The sequence below is a fragment of the Artemia sp. Qi Xiang Cuo genome, chromosome 5 (genome assembly GCF_049724085.1).
Source record: "Artemia sp. Qi Xiang Cuo chromosome 5, ASM4972408v1, whole genome shotgun sequence".
Classification (NCBI taxonomy): domain Eukaryota; kingdom Metazoa; phylum Arthropoda; class Branchiopoda; order Anostraca; family Artemiidae; genus Artemia; species Artemia sp. Qi Xiang Cuo.
This window is the reverse complement of record NC_142798.1, coordinates 25,552,144-25,571,937: the sequence shown is the minus strand read 5'-3', so window position 1 is coordinate 25,571,937 and position 19,794 is coordinate 25,552,144. Positions and strand designations below refer to the sequence as shown.

Genomic DNA, 19,794 nt, shown 5'->3' with positions numbered 1-19,794 from the left:
TTGCATTTTCCACCTCTGTGCTGGTAGATATGGGACTGTAACATTTTAGCTGTATAGAGAAATATTTTAATTAATTCCTATTCCCCCTACCTCTTTTGACAATTATCTGAAGCTTCATGAAAAGTAAGCAGTTTGCCCATTAAAATATACTTTTTTGGGAATCTACCCTATCCCCGCTTAAACAATGACTTCCCCCTCAATTTAGCTGACACGCAATTACAGATCACCAAACGTAGCCTAATTTCATTACAAATAAAGCAAATCAACTTGGTTGAATCCAGTACTGCCAGAATTTTAAATTGATTGCAAATTCATCCTCTTTGGTGTGAAGTCGTAGTTTGGTGCCCTAAAATGGCAGAAAACAAGACTTTCGCCTGACCCAACCTGTATGGTCACTTAAAAAAGAGCTTTAAATTTACGTTTGAATGAGCTCCCTCCCAATTATCTTGGACCTTCGGTTTGATGCAATCATCCATGGGAAAAAGCAAAATTAATAAACATGCATCGACGATATTTCTTTTGAAAAAAAAGTGGGAAACTCCCTATTTAGAAGATACGAGCTTAAAATCTGTATGGTACCTCTGAGGGTTCTCTGATATGATGTATCTAATTTTCTCTGATTTTTAGTTTTGGGTGGGCAACAATAAACTAAAAGAATTTTATATATTTAGAATCAGCATAAAAAGCCAATACTGCTGGTTTAGCAATTGTCATGAGGATTCCGTTTTTAGTTTTAGTGAATATTGGCCCATTTCACTTTTTACTTCCAGTTTTTTATCACAAACTTTTTGATAAGATTCTCCTGTGACGAATTTTTTTAGAATCTGTTCATTTTATTTAGTTGATAAGGGTAATAAAAAGAAAGAAGGTCAATTAGACAGCTGGATACTAAGTTTAAATTTTGTTTTACTTTTGTCATTCAATCTTTTTAAATGTCTGAATATATAAGGGATTAAAGTTCGAGGGGGATAATTGTCCTGATATTAAAGGGGAGCATTTTACATGGCCGGTAAAAATCAAAACGCGGTATCTATACAGGCAGAATGATTTTTGAGTATCTCTACTCTTTCTGTAAACCATTCTAAGGCGTAGGAAATTGCATAAGGACAAGTCTACACCTGTTATAATCTGCGAAATCAATAAATCTTTCTGTAATTTTGATTTGAGTATGATTTTCTTTTAAGATTAAATGCATTATAATTAAATATATTATTGATTAAATAAACAGATGCCTTTTCCAGGAATCCTTGATGTTTAAAATTCACTGTATTTTGTTTCATTTTGCATGCAATTTAATTGCTGTTTTTATTTGAGAGTTTTTTCCCCAAAAGTATTTAAAGATAAACTTATTCCTACGAAAAAATATCCTGAAATATATTTCCTGTCACCCACCACTGCTATTTTGACGTCTGCCGGTATTTGCGTTGCACCGGTATCGATCTCCTGATTCGGTGTCTTCAGCCGGGAGTACAATGCGTGGTTGGAGGCAAATCATCCAACGCTTCCTCCCCCCCCCAGATTTCTCCAAGTACCCATTTAGAGCTGGTCGACTTTGGCTGAGTTTACAGGGTCACATCATTGACCCTTGTTCCAAACCAAGTAACCAGAGACACCAGAACTCGAACCCCTGACTTCAGGATTTCAAGTCCGGAGCTCTAACCATTTGGCTAGGACGGCATACATGTCACCAAGCTAAAATCATACAACCAATTCTTCCAAACGGAATCAGAGCAATAACGTACATCAGAGACTATCAGACTGTTTTCGGCCCTGAAAAATCTAACACTGAACAGATCTTTGTAGTAAGGGTAACTCAAAGAAAAGAACCTTGAATTTGGCAAAGACATCCTCATGCAATTCATTGAGTTCAAGTATGTCTTTGATCTAGTATGATGAGATGGACTGTGTCATATACTTGCCCACTACGGTGTTCCTGAACATAAATCCAGAACATGCACGACAACCACTGTAGCTGCATTCGGACCCTAGAAGGGGAAACAGAAGAGTTTACAACAACTTTCGGTGTGAGGCAAGGTTGCATTGTTCCTCCGAAACTTTTCAAGCTGCTTCTCAAACCGTACTGTCCCTTCTCGAGAACCGTGTAAGAGTAATGATTAACGGTGTCGACGTCAAGACAAAAACTTATGCCGATGATTTCAACAAGCTAGAAGGAACTGAGTTCAGTCTACAGGCCTAAGCCTCCAAACTTGAATCTGTATCAAATGGCTTCGGCATACGAATAACCCAAAGAAGACAAAAGTTAGGCACAACACAAAATGTGTGCATGAAAAGAATGTGCTCGGCCTTTGAGACGAAATATCTCCACCGTATAGGCTTTGAATAGATTGGGATGGAACAGGAGCGTACGTAGCTGTGCTGGCCTTCGGCGAATTGGTTGCGGTGAATTTTTAGCAGTAGTAGTAGTATAGCTGGTGTAACGTATCTAGAAAGAACTTCCAAGGAAGACCTTCGAAGGCAACTTAAGCGGGAAACTACAATTCTCTATGAAGTTCGATTACAGCAACTCAAGTGGATAGGTCACATACACCGAATGTAAAATACGCCTGCCAAAAGTTACCCTTGAAGGAAGGATCCACGGTAAACGTCCACCTGGAATACCTAGGAATAGATGGCAAGACAACTTCGGAGTTGACCTCCTATGCCTTTTCAAACAAGCTGACGACCAGGCATCACATAGAAAATTGATCAATGGACGTGTGAAGGGGATGGCCCCAACGCGACCCATGAGGACGTCTGGGACAAAAGTAAGTAAGTAAGATTTCCCCAGAAAGGAAAAGCTTTTATGTACCTTTTGTTAATCAAATTACATTGCTATCGATGCAATGATAAAATGGGACTAAAATGGGAATTTTTCGTCACTGTTAAAAATCAATGAGATTGGATTAATAAGACACTAAAAAGTAATTCAAAAATAAATACAAAATATTGGGTACTCCTGTAGTAAAGAGAGCACTTATTTATCGACTATTTAATATTATGAAAGATTTTATGTCAGAGCATGTCAATAAATTAATTATTCTCTGAGTATCCACCTCTTTCCTTTTATACCGAGACCATTGAAATCAAATGCTAAAATAAATTGAAATAGTTACCTTAACCGTCACTGAGACTAATCAGATACCAAACTGAGAAAAACTCAAGATTACGATTATATATTTATTCTTGTCGGATGTGACCGCGGTTTTTTCCAAGGAAAGAAACTTGTGCCAATATACATTCCATAATAGAAAACACCAAACATAAAATGCGATCTTTTGTTTGTCTATTTCCTGTCTCTTCGTCATTATAATTAGTTTATATTTTTAGAAGCACATAGGCTAATGAGAAGCTAATAAGCAATATTATATTGCCAAGAGTCTTCAAAATAAAAACTTATAAAATAGTTTCGTCCAAGCCTTGAACAGGTCTGCATAAATCATCTCGGTCCCAGTAATATCTAAAAAATTTGGGTCTTCAATTTCAATTTTTGATAAATAAAACATGCACAACAATATTTTTACAGGTAAGGACAAGGATAACAGCTGGACCGTTAGGAAACTGGAAATAAGCCCAAGTTTTTCAAAAAAGATAAAAATTACTTGACAGCTGATTATATTTTTTCGAGCTATACCACCCCCCCCCCCCCTCCCCTGGGAAATCTACGAAACACTTTCCTAAAAATTTAGCAGGCACCACCTTTTCCTACCTCTAGTAAAATTTTTCTTAATCCTCTACCCTTCCTTTAATTATTACCCCCGTATACCCCTGTGGGCCTGATTTTGTGTGCCATGTGTGCCTAATATTACCCCCTGTGTGCCTAAGTGGTTTATGGTCCTTGGCTTCTATACCTCTCTTTCTGGTTTTAAAAGCCTACAATATTTGTACTCTACCTACCGTTTTAGCAATGTCCGAAGAATATATAAGGATGGAAGGAAACACCTCAGCCAACACCACATCAGACGCAGCATCTGGACAGCTTCTACAAAGAGTGCCATACGAGGATCCTAACAGCTTCAAAGTATTTGGACAGTATTTGGTAAAGTATTTGGACAGTGCCCCTGACCTAACCTAACATAGCCTAAAATAACCTAAGCCCCCCCCCTAATGTGCAAATATATAGCGCAAGTTCTACAAGTCCAATACATTCTATCACACGTCAGCTGTCTTTGTGAAACCGGCTTTGTTGCTATGAGACCGGTTTTCTGAGACCTAACCTAAGCGTAATTATTGAGTGTGTTTTGTTTAATTAACAAGTACCGAAATTGAAACTTCAATCTTCATGAAGTTTACCCACAAGTTACCTCCTTCCATGGGAGGGGAAATGTGTACTATGCGGGTCTAAGCGATTTAAGGTCCTTGGTCTCTTTACCTTCTCTTCCATAATTATAATCTATCATTACCTATACTGCCCGTTCTGTGGTTGAATTCAAACTTAGCTATGTCACAAAGAAAGAAAGAAAAAAAAAAAAGAAAGAATGAATAATAAGGATGGCCCTTCACTTTAGACAGCATAAAACTAGACGTAACATCTGGAGAGTACCGTACGAGGATCCTAACAGCTTTAATATAGCTATTTATGAATAGTGTGGGAAGATATAAAAGAAACTGGAACTTCATGCATCCTGAAGCTCCCCCACAAGTTACCTCCTCCATCGAAGGGCGTAAAGAGTTAAGTTTTGCATAGACAGGGGTGGAGGAAGGTAGTGTGCAGCTGTGCTGCCTTAAGGCAGCTTGGTTCTAGAGTGAGCTGTTAATAGTGGTAGTAGTAGTTTTAATTTGAAATTTCAGTCACCCAAATGTCGCAAAGAAGGAAAAAATCTCTCAGTCTAATATTAGTTCAAAATAATTTACTACAATCCTACGGATATCCTTCTTAGCTGTTTCGCGAATGACTTTTTAAATCGTCTTTTGTGAAAGAATTAAGAAAATTATCCTTGGTAACAATAAAATATTCAAAATACGAATTGCGACGATTTAATTTTCACCCTTGTGCTATTTCGGCTGATTTGAAGAAATTTATATGGAAAATTAAAATATGTGTTTTTCAACAGTTTGTGTTTATAAGCCGACAGTAAAGGGGGACCAGTCCTAATATTAACCCGAACCCTAAGAAATAAGTGTTGGTGATAGTAAACATATTAAAATCATTTATTTTTAGCGGCAAATCTAAACGCATGAAACTCATTAAACTTAAAATTCCTTAAAATTGTCTAACATTTGATCAACGTAACACTAGACGCAACCCCCTTCCCCCCTAAGGTGTTAGATACTGATGAAAATTACACCATCATATTAGAAGGTCCAAAAGCAGTATTACTAACGATAAACTCCTAAATTGGTATTAGGGTGGGGGGCTGAAATGGCGAGTCCCCCCTATTATCTAGGATAATTTCTGTACGTTTGAGTTTTAATGTTAACTATTATTTGAAAAAGAGTCATTTTTTTATTTATTCGCTACACTAAGCAGCTGCCAGGAAGTGTTCCACTGGAGAACAGGGGAAAAACGTAATCAATGGCAGTGGCCTCAGGATACAATATAGTATCTTGAAGAACAAAATCACGGAAATAAAATATTCGGGTATTACTTTAAGTAGGTATGATTTTAATTTTTTATGGATCATTTTCTCTTGAGTTGGGAAAATTGGCTCCAGTTTTGCCACCCCCCCCCCCACAGGATTTTGCTGAAATTACGCCAGTGGACCGAATACCTGCTTAGGGATTTGATACTCCACCGCGTGGCAGTATGGCCTCTGAAATTTTGAGGCTGGTATGTATAGTTTATATATTTTACTTTTACGTAATGATATATACATATATATACATATACATATATATATATACATACATATATATATACATATATATACATCTACATATATATATATACATATATATATATATATACATATATATACATATGCATATATATTTATATGCATATACATATATATATATATATATATACATATACACATCATCATCATCATACTATATATATATATATATATATATATCATCACACATCATCATCATATATATATATATATATATATATATATATATATATATATATATATATATATATATATATATATATATATATATATATATATATATATATATATATATATATATATATATATATATATATATATATATATATATATATATATATATATATATATATATATATATATATATATATATATATATATATATATATATATATATATAGGTTATAAATATTTTTTATTTTTTATATGTAATAGCATTTTGGCATTTATATCTTTTGTATATTTAAATCTATTATTTGTTCAACTCAGGGGCGTCGTTTGGGAGAGGAAAAGGGGGGGGGTCAGTTTCCCCCCAATAATGTGGAGAAAACTTATTATACATCCCATGCCCATTGACTATGCGGATATGGACCTCTCTTGCCCCCCTCCCTATAAAAATGGTAGAGATTCGCCCCTGGTTCTACTACAACGTTTAAACCAAAACTGAGACTATTTTCTAAGAATAGCTTTACTGTTCTTAGAAGTTAAATGTTTGAAAAGCTTGGCTTTTGTTGCCATCTTGGAAATTCCGCTTAGAGAGCACATTGGCACGGGTCATTTCCTTTGGAAAAAACCATAATCGTTTAAGAAACTTGTATAAAACGACGCAGTTTCACGATTTTTCTTAGTTTATCACATAACTTTGTCCAGACTGAATGTACTTGGTAAGCATATTCATAATCACACAGTTATCTCTTATAATGTTGGTTAGGTTCTAAAACAAATCGTGTCAAAAACAAACGGCGTATTTCATACTTTTCAGTAAACTAAACTACAAGGATTGTAATTTCAGATCGCTATTCACTTTAATGAAGGTAAACCTATTAATCACTGAGATGTAAAATATGCAGCACTTGTGACTCTAAGAATATTCGATACAATTTTACACCTTCTATACGAAATGAAGCCACATTCTTCAGATACCCACTGAATTTCCAAGAACTTTTTTTCAAAATAAAAATTCTCCCCAGAAAACCTTTGAATGTGTACTTTCATTATCCTAAAAAAAAAATGATTTTGGGCATATTTTGGCTGTAATGCCCATTCTGTATAAGCTAGTTTTATTTTTCTTTATATTAATTAAAAACAAAACTTTCCGAAAAATAAGTTTTCCATTTAAAATGCTCAGCAGATACAAATACCTTTTAAAATTAAAAAAAAAACCGACCAGAAATTACTATCAAAGAATAAATGAAACCCAAAACGAGCAGAAATTAAACAAACAATCATAGCAAAAACATACAACAAGTAATAATATAAATGAAAAAATAGATCTTAAAGCGAGTAATGCTTAGATTGAATATAAAATCAAGCTTAAAACCAAATAAAAAATTTTCCTATTGAAGTATACATGACACTTAAAACGAACAGAAATTAAATAAACAATCAATGCAAACAAAAATACAATAGATATTAATGTAAATTAATAAATAAATCTTAAAACGAGTGAAACTTAAATTGAATATGCAAATCAAGCTTGAAACGAACAAAAATCACTACGAAAAAGAGTTTGGGTATGACCTACTTCTCTCACTGTAAAAGTCTAAAACGTACTGTGTCATTGGCGCTTTACTGATAATCAATTTTATGACAAATATTTTCTTTTGTACTTAATATTTACAATAAACTCTAAAATTATCCTAACATATTAGACTGATAAGTTTTCAACAATTAGTATCCTTATACATCGAATATTCAGTTTAATTTATTGCCTCTTTTTAAAGTAGTTCGATACGAATACAGTTTCACCACAAACAAGTGTTTGGATACTGCCTCCTTTCTTAACTGTAAATAAAAACCAAAAGCCTACTGCGTCATTGGCGCTTGACTGAAAACGAATTATATTACAAATATTTTCTTTTCCAGTTCTTACAGAATTGAAAATAAAAATAAAATTACAGTGAAATAAATTTTTGAACTGATGAATCTTTCAACAATTAAAATTATTATAAATCAAATTTGATGTTCTTTATACTTTCCAAGACTGTTCAAGATGCATACAGTTTTCAGTAAAGCTCCAATGACGCAGTAGGTTTTAGACTTTTACAGTGAGAGAAGGAGGTCATACCCAAACTCTTGTTTGTAGTGATTTTTGTTCGTTCAAGCTTGATTTGCACATTCAATTTCACTTTCACTCGTTTTAAGATTTATTTATTAATTTACATGAATATCTATTGTATGTTTGTTTGTATTGATTGTTCATTTAATTTCTGTTTGCTTTAAGTTTCATTTATACTTCAATAGGAAAATGTTTTTTTCGTTTTAAGCTGTATTTTCATGTTCAATCGAAGTATTACTCGCTTTAAGTCTATTTATTCATTTGTATTATTACTTTTTGTATGTTTTTGCTATGATTGTTTATTTAATTTCTGTTCGTTTTGGGTTTCATTTATTTTTTAATAGTAATTTCTGGTCGTTTTGTTGAATTTTAAAAGGTATTTGTATCTGCTGAGCTTAAATTTAAAATGGTCTTTAATTTTCTTTGGAAAACTTATTTTTCGGAAAGTTTTTTTAATTAAATTTTTGTTCGTTTTTGATGGCAAAAAGTTTCAAGTTTTTAAAAATTCATTATTTCAGAATCAAACTTAAAAAAAAAATGAAATATTCATCTAAGTATAAAATTGGTATCAAAGTGACAATATCAAAATGAAAAAATGGGTTTGTGTCACCCTCGGAGTTTTTATTATCTTATGTTTGAACTATTTTTTTTTAACAAAATGGCTATCTAAAATTTTTTATCGAATCGGTTTGGGGAACAAGGGCATGGGGGGGGGGAGTCCTAACTAACCTGCGGTCTCTTTTCACTCTTTAAAAGTGAACGAGAACTTTCTATTTTCAATCAAATGAGCCCTCTCTGAAGTTTTTACGAGGATCCCGTCTATAAGAACCATGTATATCCCCAGAGCATAACTTACAACGCCTGTCCTTGGGCCCTGGGGGGGATGTCGACCCCAGAGTTTTAATATCTGATGGTTGAACTATTTAAAAAAAAATGGTCACCTCAAATTTTTATCGGGTGTGTTTATCCATCCGATAAACCCAAAGCCGTGGAGGGCGGGAGGGGGTAGTTGCCCTCCGATCTTTTTCACTCTGATAAAATGAACTACAACTTTTAATTTCCATTCAAATGAACCCTCTCTGAAGTTTATACGAGCATCCCTTTCATAAGAACCACATGCGGTCCAAGGACTTAGCTTACAATGCCTGCCCCTAGGGCCCTGGGGGGATGTGTCGACACCAAAGTTTTTGTTATCTGACCTTTGAACTATTTTTAAAAAAGTGGCTCTCTCAAAGTTCTTATCAGATGGGTTTTAGGAAAATAGGGTGGGGACAGGGGGGCTAGTTGCCCTCCGATCTCTTTTGACTCTTAAAAAGTGAACGATAACTTTCAATTTCCAATAATATGAGCCCTCTCGAAGTTTATACGAACATACCTTCCATAAGAACCATATTTACCTCCAGAGCAATACTTACAACGCTTGCCCCGGGCCCTGGGGGGGGGTTGTGTCGACACAGGAGTTTTTCTTATCTGACCTTTGAACTATTTTTAACGAAATGGCCATATGTAAAGGACTTTTGTTATATGATCTTTGAACTATTTTTAACAAAATAGCTACATCAAATTTTTATCAGATGTATTTGGGGAAAAAGGGCTTGGGGGCCTAGTTGTCCTCCGATTACTTTGACTCTTGAAAATGGCACTAGAACTCTTGATTTCCAATCAAATGAGCCCCCTTTGAAGTATATACGACGACCCCTTCTATATGAAGTATCTTTGGGAAAAAAAAATAGAGTGTGGGGGGGGGAGGCTAACTGCCCTGCAATCACTTTTGACTCTTAAAAAGTGAATTACAAATTTCAATTTCCAATCAAATGAGCCCTGTATGAAGTTTATACGATCATCCCTTCCATAACAACCATAGATGCCCCCAGGGCATAACTTACAACGCCTAACCCCGGGCCCTGGGGGCTGTGTCGACACCGGAGTTTTTTTTTGTTATCTGAACTTTGAACTATTTTTAATCAAAAGGTCTATCTCGAAATTGTTATCTGATGCATTTAGGGCGTGGCGGAGGGGGGGGGGCTTGTTGCCCTCCGAACTCTTTTGACTCTTAAAAAGTGAACAAGAACTTTCAATTTCCAATCAAATGAGCCCTCTCCGAGGTTTATACGAGCATTCCTTCCATGAGAACTATATATGCCCCTAGAGCATTACTCATAACCTCTGCCGCCGGGCCCTGGGGGGTTGCGTTGACACAGTAGTTTTTCTTATCTGATCATTGAACTACTTAGAATTAAATAGCTCTTTTAAAAATTTTATCGGATGGGTTTTGGGAAAAAGGGTGTGTGCGTGTGGGGGGGGGGCTATTTGCCCTCTGATATCTTTTGACTCTTAAAAATTGAACTAAACTTTCAATTTCCAATCAAATGAGCCCTCTCTGAAGTTTATACGAGCATCCCTTTCATAAGAACTATATACGTCCCCAGGACAACACTTACAACGCCTATTCCCCGGGCCCTGGGGGGAGTTTTTGTTATATAATTTTTAGAGAATTTCCACACTGGCTATCTAAAAATTTGTAGTGGATGGGTTTGGGGAAAAAAGTGGGGGGGGGCTAGTTACCCTTAACTCTCTTAACTCTTAAAAAGGGAACTAGAACTTTCAATTTCCAATTAAATAAGCCCTCTGTGAAGTTTATATAAGAAACCCTTTCATAAGAACCAAACATCTCCTCAGGGCATAAATTAGAACGACTTCCCTTGGGGGTTCTATTGACCCCGGAGTTTTTCTTATCCGACCTTTGAAATATTTTTAACAAAATATCCATCTCAAAATTTTCATCAGATGAGTTTGGAAAAAGAAGGCGTGGAGGGGGGGGGCTAGCTGATCTCGGATCTCTTTTGAATATTAAAAAGTGAGCTCGAACTTTCAATTTCCAATCAAATGAGCCCTCTCTGAAGTTTATACGAGCATCCCTTTCATAAGAACCAAATATACCCCAGGATACAACATACAACGCTTGCCCCCCGGGGGGGGGGGCCTGACGACACCTGAGTTTTTGTTATCTGATTTTTGAGCAATTTTAACTTAATGGCTATCTTAAAATTTTTATTGGATGGATTTGTGGAAAAAGCGGCCTGGGGGGGGGGGGGCTAGTTGCCCATCAATCTCTTTTGACTCTCAAAAACTGAACTAAAACTTTCAATTTCCAATCAAATGAGCCCGCTCTGAAGTTTTTACGTGCATCCCTTTAATAAGAACCAAATATTCCCCCAGGGCATAACTTACAACACTTGCCCTCGGTCCCTGGGGGCTGTGTCGACCCCGGAGTTTTGTTATATGGTCTTTGAACTATTTTTTTTTAAGAAAAAGCTATCTCAAAGTTCTTACCGGTTGGTTTTGAGGAAAAAGGGCGTGGAGGGCGGGGACGGGAGGCTAGGTGCCCAGCGATTTCTTTTGACTCTTAAAAACTAAACTATAATTTTCAATTCCCAATCAAATGATCCCTCTTTGAGGCTTATATGAGAATCCTTTCCAAGACAACCATATACGCCCACAGGGTATAACTTGCAACGCTTGACCCCAGGCCCTGGAGGGTTGTGTTGACACCGGAATTTTTGTTACATGATCTTTGAACTATTTTTAACAAAATAGCTATCTCAAAAATTTTATCGGGTACATTTGGGAAATAGAGGGTTGTGGCGGGGCGGAAGCTGGTTACCCTCCAATATCTTTTGACGCTTAAAAAGTGAACTAGAACTTTCAATTTCCAATCAAAATGAAAATTTTGATTGGATGTGTTTATGAAAATGGTGGGGGTGAAAGGGGTGTTAGTTGCCTTCCAATCACTTTCGACTATTAAAATGCGAACTAGCCATTTAAATTTCCAATCGAATGATCCCTTTCTGAAGTTTCTACGACAACGATTTCTATAAAAACCCTTATATGCCCTCAGTGCATAACTTACAACCCTTGCCCTGAGGTCTGTGGGGGTTGGGGTTGTTATCCTCAAAGACCTAATTTCCTGAATTTTCAGCTACGTTGAACAACATGGCTATCTCAAAATTTTGATTGGATGTGTTTGGGGAAAAGGTGGGCATGAGAAGGGGGTTAGTAGCCCCCCAATCACTTTTGACTATTAAAAACTTCACTAGCCCTTTGAATTTCCAATTGAATGAGCCTTTTTTGAAGTTTCTACGACAATGCTTTCTATAAAAAACCTTATATGCCCCCAGGGCATAATTTACAACCCTTGCTCTGAGGGCTGTGGGGGAGTGTCCTCCTCAAAAACATAATTTCTATGTGGAAATCAGCAACGCTGAACAAAATGGCTGTTACACAATTTTGATTGGATGTGTTTGGGGAGCTGGTGGGCGTGGAAGGGGTGTTAGTTGCCTTTCAATCACTTTTGACCCTCAAAAAGGGCACTAGAACTCTCGATTTCCGATCGAATGGGCCTTCTTTGAAGTTTCTACGAAGATCCCTTCCATATAAAGTGCCTCTGGGAAAAAAAAACAACATTGGAGCATTGCATTGCAAAAAAATAACATTGGACCTTTACTATAGGCAACGCTATAGCGTTGCCTCTGGTAAAAAGTGAATTAAAACTTTCAATTTCCAACCAAATGAGCCCTCTATGAAGTTTATACGACCAGCCCTTCCATAACAGCCATATATGCCCCAAGCCATAACTCACAACGCCTACCCCCGGGCCCTGTGGGGGGGGGGAGGGAGCTGTGTCGACACCGGAGTTCTTGATATCTGAACTTTGAGCTATTTCTAACAAAATGTCTATCTCAAAATTTTTATCTGCTGCATTTAGGGTGTGGAGAGTCGGGGGCTAGTTGCTCTCCATTCTCTTTTGAATCTTAAAAAATGAACGAGAACTTTCAATTTTCATTCAAATGAACCCTCTAAGAAATTTATACGAGCCTCCCTTTTGACTATTTAAAAGTGAACTCGAACTTTCAATTTCCAATCAAATGAGCCCTATCTGAAGTTTAAACGAGCATTCCTTTCATAAGAACCATATATGCCCCAGGGCATAACTTACAACGCCTGCCTCTGGGCCCTGGGGGATTGTGACGACATCTGAGTTTTTGTTATCTGACTTTTGAGCAATTTTTAACTTAATGGCTATCTTAAAATTTTTATCTGATTAGTTCGGGAAAAAAGGAGCGTGGGGGGGGGGGGCTAGTTGCACTCCAATATCTTTTGACTCTAGAAAACTAAACTAGAACTTTTTATATCCAATCAAATGAGCCCTCTGAAATTTTTATGAGCATCCCTTCAATAAGAACCATATATTCCCCCAGGGCATAACTTACAACACCTGCCTTCGGGCCCTGGGGGGCTGTGTCTTCCCTGGAGTTTTCGTTTTATAGTCTTTGAACTATAAAAAAAATGTCTATCTAAAATTTATTATCGGTTGGGTTTGGGGAAAAAAGGGCGTGGAGGGGGTGGGGGCTAGGTGCCCTCCAATTTCTTTTGACTCTTAAAAAGTAAACTAGAACTTTCAATTACATATCAAATGAGCCCTCTTTGAAGCTAATAAGAGAATCCCTTCCATAAGACCCATATATGCCCTTAGGGCATAACTTGCAAAACCTGCCCCCGGGCCCTTGGTGTTCATGTTGATCCCGGAATTTTTGTTATATAGTCTTCGGACAATTCTCAACAAAACGTCCATCACAAAAATTTTATCCGATTCATTTGGGAAAAAGGGTCTGGGGGTGGGGGGAGCTGGTTACCCTCCGATATCTTTTGACGCTGAAAAAGTGAACTAGGACTTTCAATTTCCAATCAAATGAGCCCTCGCAGAAGTTTATACGAGCATTCCTTCCATAAGAACCATAAATGCCCCCAGGGCATGACTTATAACCCTTGCCCTGAAGACTGTGGGGGAATTGTCCTGCTCAAACATATAATTTCCGGAACTTTCAACTATGTTGGAGAAAATGGCTATATAAAAATTTTAATTTGATGTGTTTGGGGAAATGGTGGGCGTGGAAGGGTAGTTAGTTGCCTTCCAGTCCCTTTCGACTATTAAAAAGAGAACTAGCCATCTAAATTTCCAATCAAAGGAGCCCTTTCTGAAGTTTATACGACAATGCTTTCTATACAAAAGCCTTATATGCCCCCAGGGCATACCTTACTACCCTTGCCCTGAGGGCTGTGGGGGGGGGGGGTTGTTATCCTAAAAGATCAAATTTTCATAATTTTCAACTACGTTGAACAAAATGGCTATCTCATAATTTTGATTGGATGTGTTTGGGGAAAAGGGGGCGTGAGAGGGGGGTTCGGTGCCCTCCAATCACTTTTGACTATTAAAAGAGGCACTAGCCCTTTGAATTTCCAATCGAATGATTCCTTTTTGTAGTTTCTACGACAAAGCTTTCTATAAAAACCTTATATGCCCCCAGGGCATAACTTAAAGCCCTTTCCCTGAGGGATGCGGGGGAGTGTTCGCCTCAAAACATAATTTCTATGTGAAAATCAACTACGCTGAACACAATTGCTATCTCAAAGTTTTGATTCGATGTGTTTGGGGAATTGGTGGGCGCGGAAGAGGTGTCAGTTGCCTTCTAATCACTTTTGTCCCTTAAAAAGGGCATTAGAACTCTCAATTTCCAATCGAATGAGCATCCTTTGAAGTTTCTACGACGACCCCTTCCAAATGAAGTGCCTCTGGGAAAAAATAAATAAAGAATAAAACATTGGAGCCGTATGGCCTTCCCTATAGGCAACGCTATAGCGTTGCCTCTGATTCATGCAAATTATTCTCGCATGATAGTTTTTTGTTACTGTGTATTCTATTCTTTTTAAATATTAAATAGAAAAACAAGTTTTGTCAACTGAAAATAAGGAGCAACATTAAATTTAAAACGAACAGAAATTATTACGTATATGAGGGAGTTCACCCCCTCGTCAATACCTCACTCTTTACACTAAAGCTCGAAGTTTGTTCCAATTCTTTAAGAATGAGCCCTGAATCACAAAGGCCGTTTAATTAGATTAAATAGGTCTTTTAAAAGTACTAAAACGACTTTAGCATAAAGAATGAGGTATTGACTAGGGGGTGAACCCCCTCATATATGTAATAATTCCTGTTCGTTTAAGTTTTAATGTTGCTCCTTACTTTCAGTTGAAAAAACTTGTCTTTTATTTAATTTCTGATCGTTTTATAAATAATGTTGTGAAATCCGGCGCACTCTTTATAGAAAATTCCCTTCCCCCATGAAAAATTCCTCAATGGAAAGATCCTCCCACGTAACCATCCTTGGGAAATAGGAGCGTGAAAGGGGCACTAGCTGCCCTGCAACCTCTTCAGTCATTTAAGTAGGGCAGTAGAACTTTTGATTTTCGTTCGAATAAGCCCTGTCCCGGTTTTTTAGGACCATTAGTTCGATTTTATCACCCTTGGAAGAAAAACACATATCTGTGATCTTACTTCTGGCAAAAAATAGAAAATTCCACATTTTTCTAGACAGGAGCTTGAAACCTCTATAGTAGGGCTCTCTGATATGCTGAATTTGGTGTGTGATTTTCATTAAAATTGTTTGACTCTTTGGTGGGTTTCCCCCTTTTTTTGAAAATCGGGCAAATTTTCTCAGGCTTTTAGCTTCTGAAGGGTAATATTAAACTGAATGAAATTTATATATTTGGAATCAGCATAACAAGCTATTTTTTAAATGTGTTAATTGTTATCAAAGTTCCTTCTTTTAGAGCTTCGGTTCCTATTGGACCGATCCGTTCCTTACTTACAGTTCACTACACAAACTGTCTGATTGCCTTTTAAATTACTTAAACTGAAATTTTAGTACTTACAGAGAATGAGAATAAATAAGCTCTTCCGTTCTCGAAGCAGTTTCATAATTTATTTTTATTTTTAAATATTTTATTACATTACTCTTGTCATGCTGAAACGATTTTGAAAACTATATTCATTTTGAACAGTGTGATTTAGTTTTTCAAAACATTGATGATAAATAAAAAATAAATCAAAAGCAGCGCAATAGTGCTGCCTGTAATAATCCAGATGACTTGAAAGAACTAATGAAAATGTGTTGAATATATAGTGCATAACGATATTAATTTTTGGAAGCCTCAGCAATTCAAGATTTTATTTTACTGGATTTTTTTATTTTTCAATGTTATAAATATAAAAAAAAGTCTACGGTCAGGGAAGGGGGGGGGAAGGACAATAGCCAAACCCCTTTTTATAGTAATTTTTGTTCATTTTAGTTTAGACTTGACTTTTAAATTTAATTTGTACTCATTTTAAGATATATTTATTCATCTATATCAGTAACTGTTATCTTTATGGTTGATATGCTCATTGTTTTAATTTCTGTTCTTGTCAGGTTTTATTTATTCTTCAACAGTAATTTCTAATTGCTTTGAGTTTGAATTATTATAGAACATTATTTCCGTTGGTCTTACGTTTAATACGCCTCTTTACTGTTTTTGATTCAATAAAAAAAAGAAGTTTCTCAACTGAGAATAAGGAGCAACATTTAAACTCAAAATTGACAGAAATTTGTATATGACGGTGTAAGAGGGGGGGGGGGGGGAATCCCTTCAAATACGGAATAATTTCTGTTCGTTTAGAGTTTTTATTTCATTAGCATTAACCAAAATTTAATTCTTGCGTTAGTTCCAGCTAATTGACAGGTACCGAATTTTATTTGATTTTTTTTTATTTCCGTGGGGAGAAGGAATTTTGGCACTTCTGTATTATACGCCACTCACTCAAGTTTACGACGGGTAAAACCCCCAGAAAAAACCGGTTTCTTCGTTAGTTTCTTTGTTACTTTAGAACAAATTTGGGCTATATATTTGCACATTAGGGGAGAGGGAGGGTAAGGTATAGCGGTTCTACATGCAAAATATGTCAACTGCAATTATTCTGCATATTATTAAGTAAGAATTGTTTTCTGACTTCAAACTGTCCAAATACTTTACACCCCCCCCCTAATGTGCAAATATATAGCCCAAACTTTATATTTCCCATCTATTCTGTCACTTGTTTTTGTCTTGTCTCGCGCTAAGCTGAAAGAAACTGACGAAAAAACCGGTTTGTTCTCGAGTTTTACACAGTGTAAACTTGAGTGAGGGGCGTATAATAGATAAGTACCAAAATTCGTTCTCGCTACGGAAAAACAAACAAACAAACAAAACTCAAATAAAAAATCTCAACGGGGGGGGGGGGGTATTTTTCACGTTTTTTTTCCTGGGAGGGGGGGGGTATTTTCCGCGGGGAGTATTCTACGTGGGGGGTATTTTATGGGGGAGTATTTTCCGCGGAGGGGTGGTATTTTCCGGGGGCTGTTTTCCGCGGGGGGGGGGGTATTTTCCGCTGTTTTTTTTTTCCGGGGGGATTTTACGCGGCAGTATTTTATTTTTTTGGGGGAAGGGGTATTTTCCAATGGGGTAAACGCCGAGGGGAGGGGGTAACGCCGACCACATAGCGACAGACAGACTAATCAACAGACAGAAGAGCTGTGTTGGCATAAAGGGGCTTAACATTGTGATCCATTATTAAGAGTAGGAGCATATTATAACTTAACTTTTTCCTTCTTTTGTTTTTCGATTTACATCGAGCTCTTTTTCAAAAAGAAAAGAAAACTAGTGTCATTATCACTGCTCTATTTTTCTCGTTATTATTTGCCTTCTTGGATAAAAGCTACTTTTTCGTGAAATTTACATTTTTATCCTTTTTCATTATTTTTTTGGGAATAGGCTTTCTTTTCTACATTACAATATCAGTCTCGGATAAATAATCGGGGACACTCAGAAATCCTTAAATACTAATTGTGAAGGTAATTGGTAGAGATTTACCGAACATGCTTTATGTTTATGTAATTCAGCAGTTTTAGGCTTTTTTAGAATATCAGATGTGTCTTCTTTTTAGAACGATACATTGAATTTTTGTAAGAATTTTTAAGATTTCCATTTTCTTATAGAAAAACAAGAACCTTAATTGTAAAACTAAGGTATTCTACTCTAGTTCAAGAAATACAGTCTTTTTTGAAAATTAAATATTTATTGGATTTTTGTAAGATTTTCTAAAGTTTCCCAAGAACAAAACACGAACGTAAGTTTCAATAAAGCAGCGGGTGACATCAAATGACATCAGTTCTTTCCTGTTTTGAGCTTTAGAAAGCAGTAAGCACGAGACAAAAAGGGTGATTATTTATTCTAATAGCCAATATTCTATCTTTCAGAGCAAAATGAAGCTTTTAATGTTTTTGAGTATTCTTCTGTTCCTATTTGCTTCAATTGATTCAACGCTGGCCAAGCCTCAGAGAAAAGGAATTTACAGCTGCAGAGCGGGAAGGGCAGGCTGTGTTGCTTCTTGTCAATTGCAAAACTGTGCAACAGGATATTGTGGAAAGGACCAAGTCTGTCGCTGCTCAAGGTGTGGCAGTGGTGGCATATTCGGATAAGAGATAGGCCTACAACCTAACTGAAATTAATCTGCTTGCTTCTATTTGGAAATTTTTTTTAGTATTCTTTGTATAAACTTTTAACAAACACTAAACGCTTTTATTACATTTAATTTTTTTTAAATATATAGATGAAGGAGAATAGGTACAATTTTGAAAATACGCAAATGCGGAAGAAAAGTCCTGATCAGGGAAGTATTTGTTGGCGATTCAACTCTGAGTATATAACAATTCACACACAAAAAGAATAGGTTTTCTATGCTGATTCCAAATATATAACATTCTTTAAGTTAAAGTTATTCATCACACGTTATAAGCCTTATTTTTGAAAGAGGAAAAAACGTCCCGAAAATGGAATGACCTAGATGGAAATTGTGCTACAAAATTCAGCATATCGGATAACTCATTTCCAGAAGTTCCAAGCTCCTTACAAAATGTCTTACCTACAAAAATGTGACATCTGTATTTTTTTTTCGGTCATGGTCACGGAGGCGTGTTTAACCGTTTTTTCCTTTTTCTTGTAGTTTTCCCCACGGGTGATCGTACCGGCATATGGTCCTAGAAGATTGAAAAAGAGCTCTTTCAATACAAAACTAAAGTCCTAATGCCATTCTAAAGTAAGAAATAATGTGTCAAACAGTTCGTGGTAACGAACTGTAAGTAAGGAGCGACCCGGCTCAATGGTAACCGAAACTCTAGAAAACGGGTTTTTGATACAAATAGGTACATCAAAAGAATCAGATTTTAATGCTGATTTCAAATATATAACTTTCATCAAGTTTAGTGCTACCCATCACAAGTTACGCGCCTGAGAAAATTTGGCTGATTTTCAAAAAAAGGGGGAAATACCCCCTAAAAGTTATAGAACCTTAATGAAAATCACATTATCATATTCAGCGTATAAGAAAACCCTACTGTAGAGGTTTCAAGCTCTTGTATGCGAAAATGTGGAATTTTACATTTTTTGCCAGAAGAAAGATCACGGGTGCGTGTTTATTTGTGTGTTTGTTTGTTTTTTGGTTTTTTTTCCCAGGGGTGATCGTATTGATCCAGTGGTCCTAGAATACCGTGAGAGGGTTCATTGGAACGAAAATTAAAAGTTCTAGTGCCCTTTTTAAGTGACCAAAAAAAATGGAGGGCAACTAGGCCCCCTCCCACGCTTATTTTTTTCCCAAAGTCACCCGATCAAAATTTTGAGATAGCCAATTTGTTCAGCATGGTCGAAAGTATGATAAATATGTCTTTTAGGGTGACTTAATCCCCCTAAGTTCCCAGAGGGAGGGCTTAAAGC

The 19,794-nt window shown here is 36.4% G+C and overlaps 1 protein-coding gene across 2 annotated transcripts in view; it reads left to right on the top strand.

Annotated features, from left to right (window-relative positions):
- LOC148951979 (uncharacterized) overlaps window positions 1–18,611 on the top strand; it is a 32,232-nt gene extending 13,621 nt beyond the window's left edge. Inside the window, exons 2-3 of one of the 2 annotated variants that reach the window (XM_089088783.1) lie at window positions 3,903–4,036; window positions 18,282–18,611. In XM_089088783.1, coding sequence (XP_088944909.1) covers window positions 3,903–4,036; window positions 18,282–18,503 — 356 coding nt within the window. In that variant the 3' untranslated portion in view covers window positions 18,504–18,611. Of the gene's footprint in view, window positions 1–3,902; window positions 4,037–6,760; window positions 6,869–18,281 lie in introns of those variants that run through there. The other variant, XR_016141760.1, reaches the window with a different exon arrangement.
- The last annotated feature ends 1,183 nt before the right edge of the window (window positions 18,612–19,794 follow it).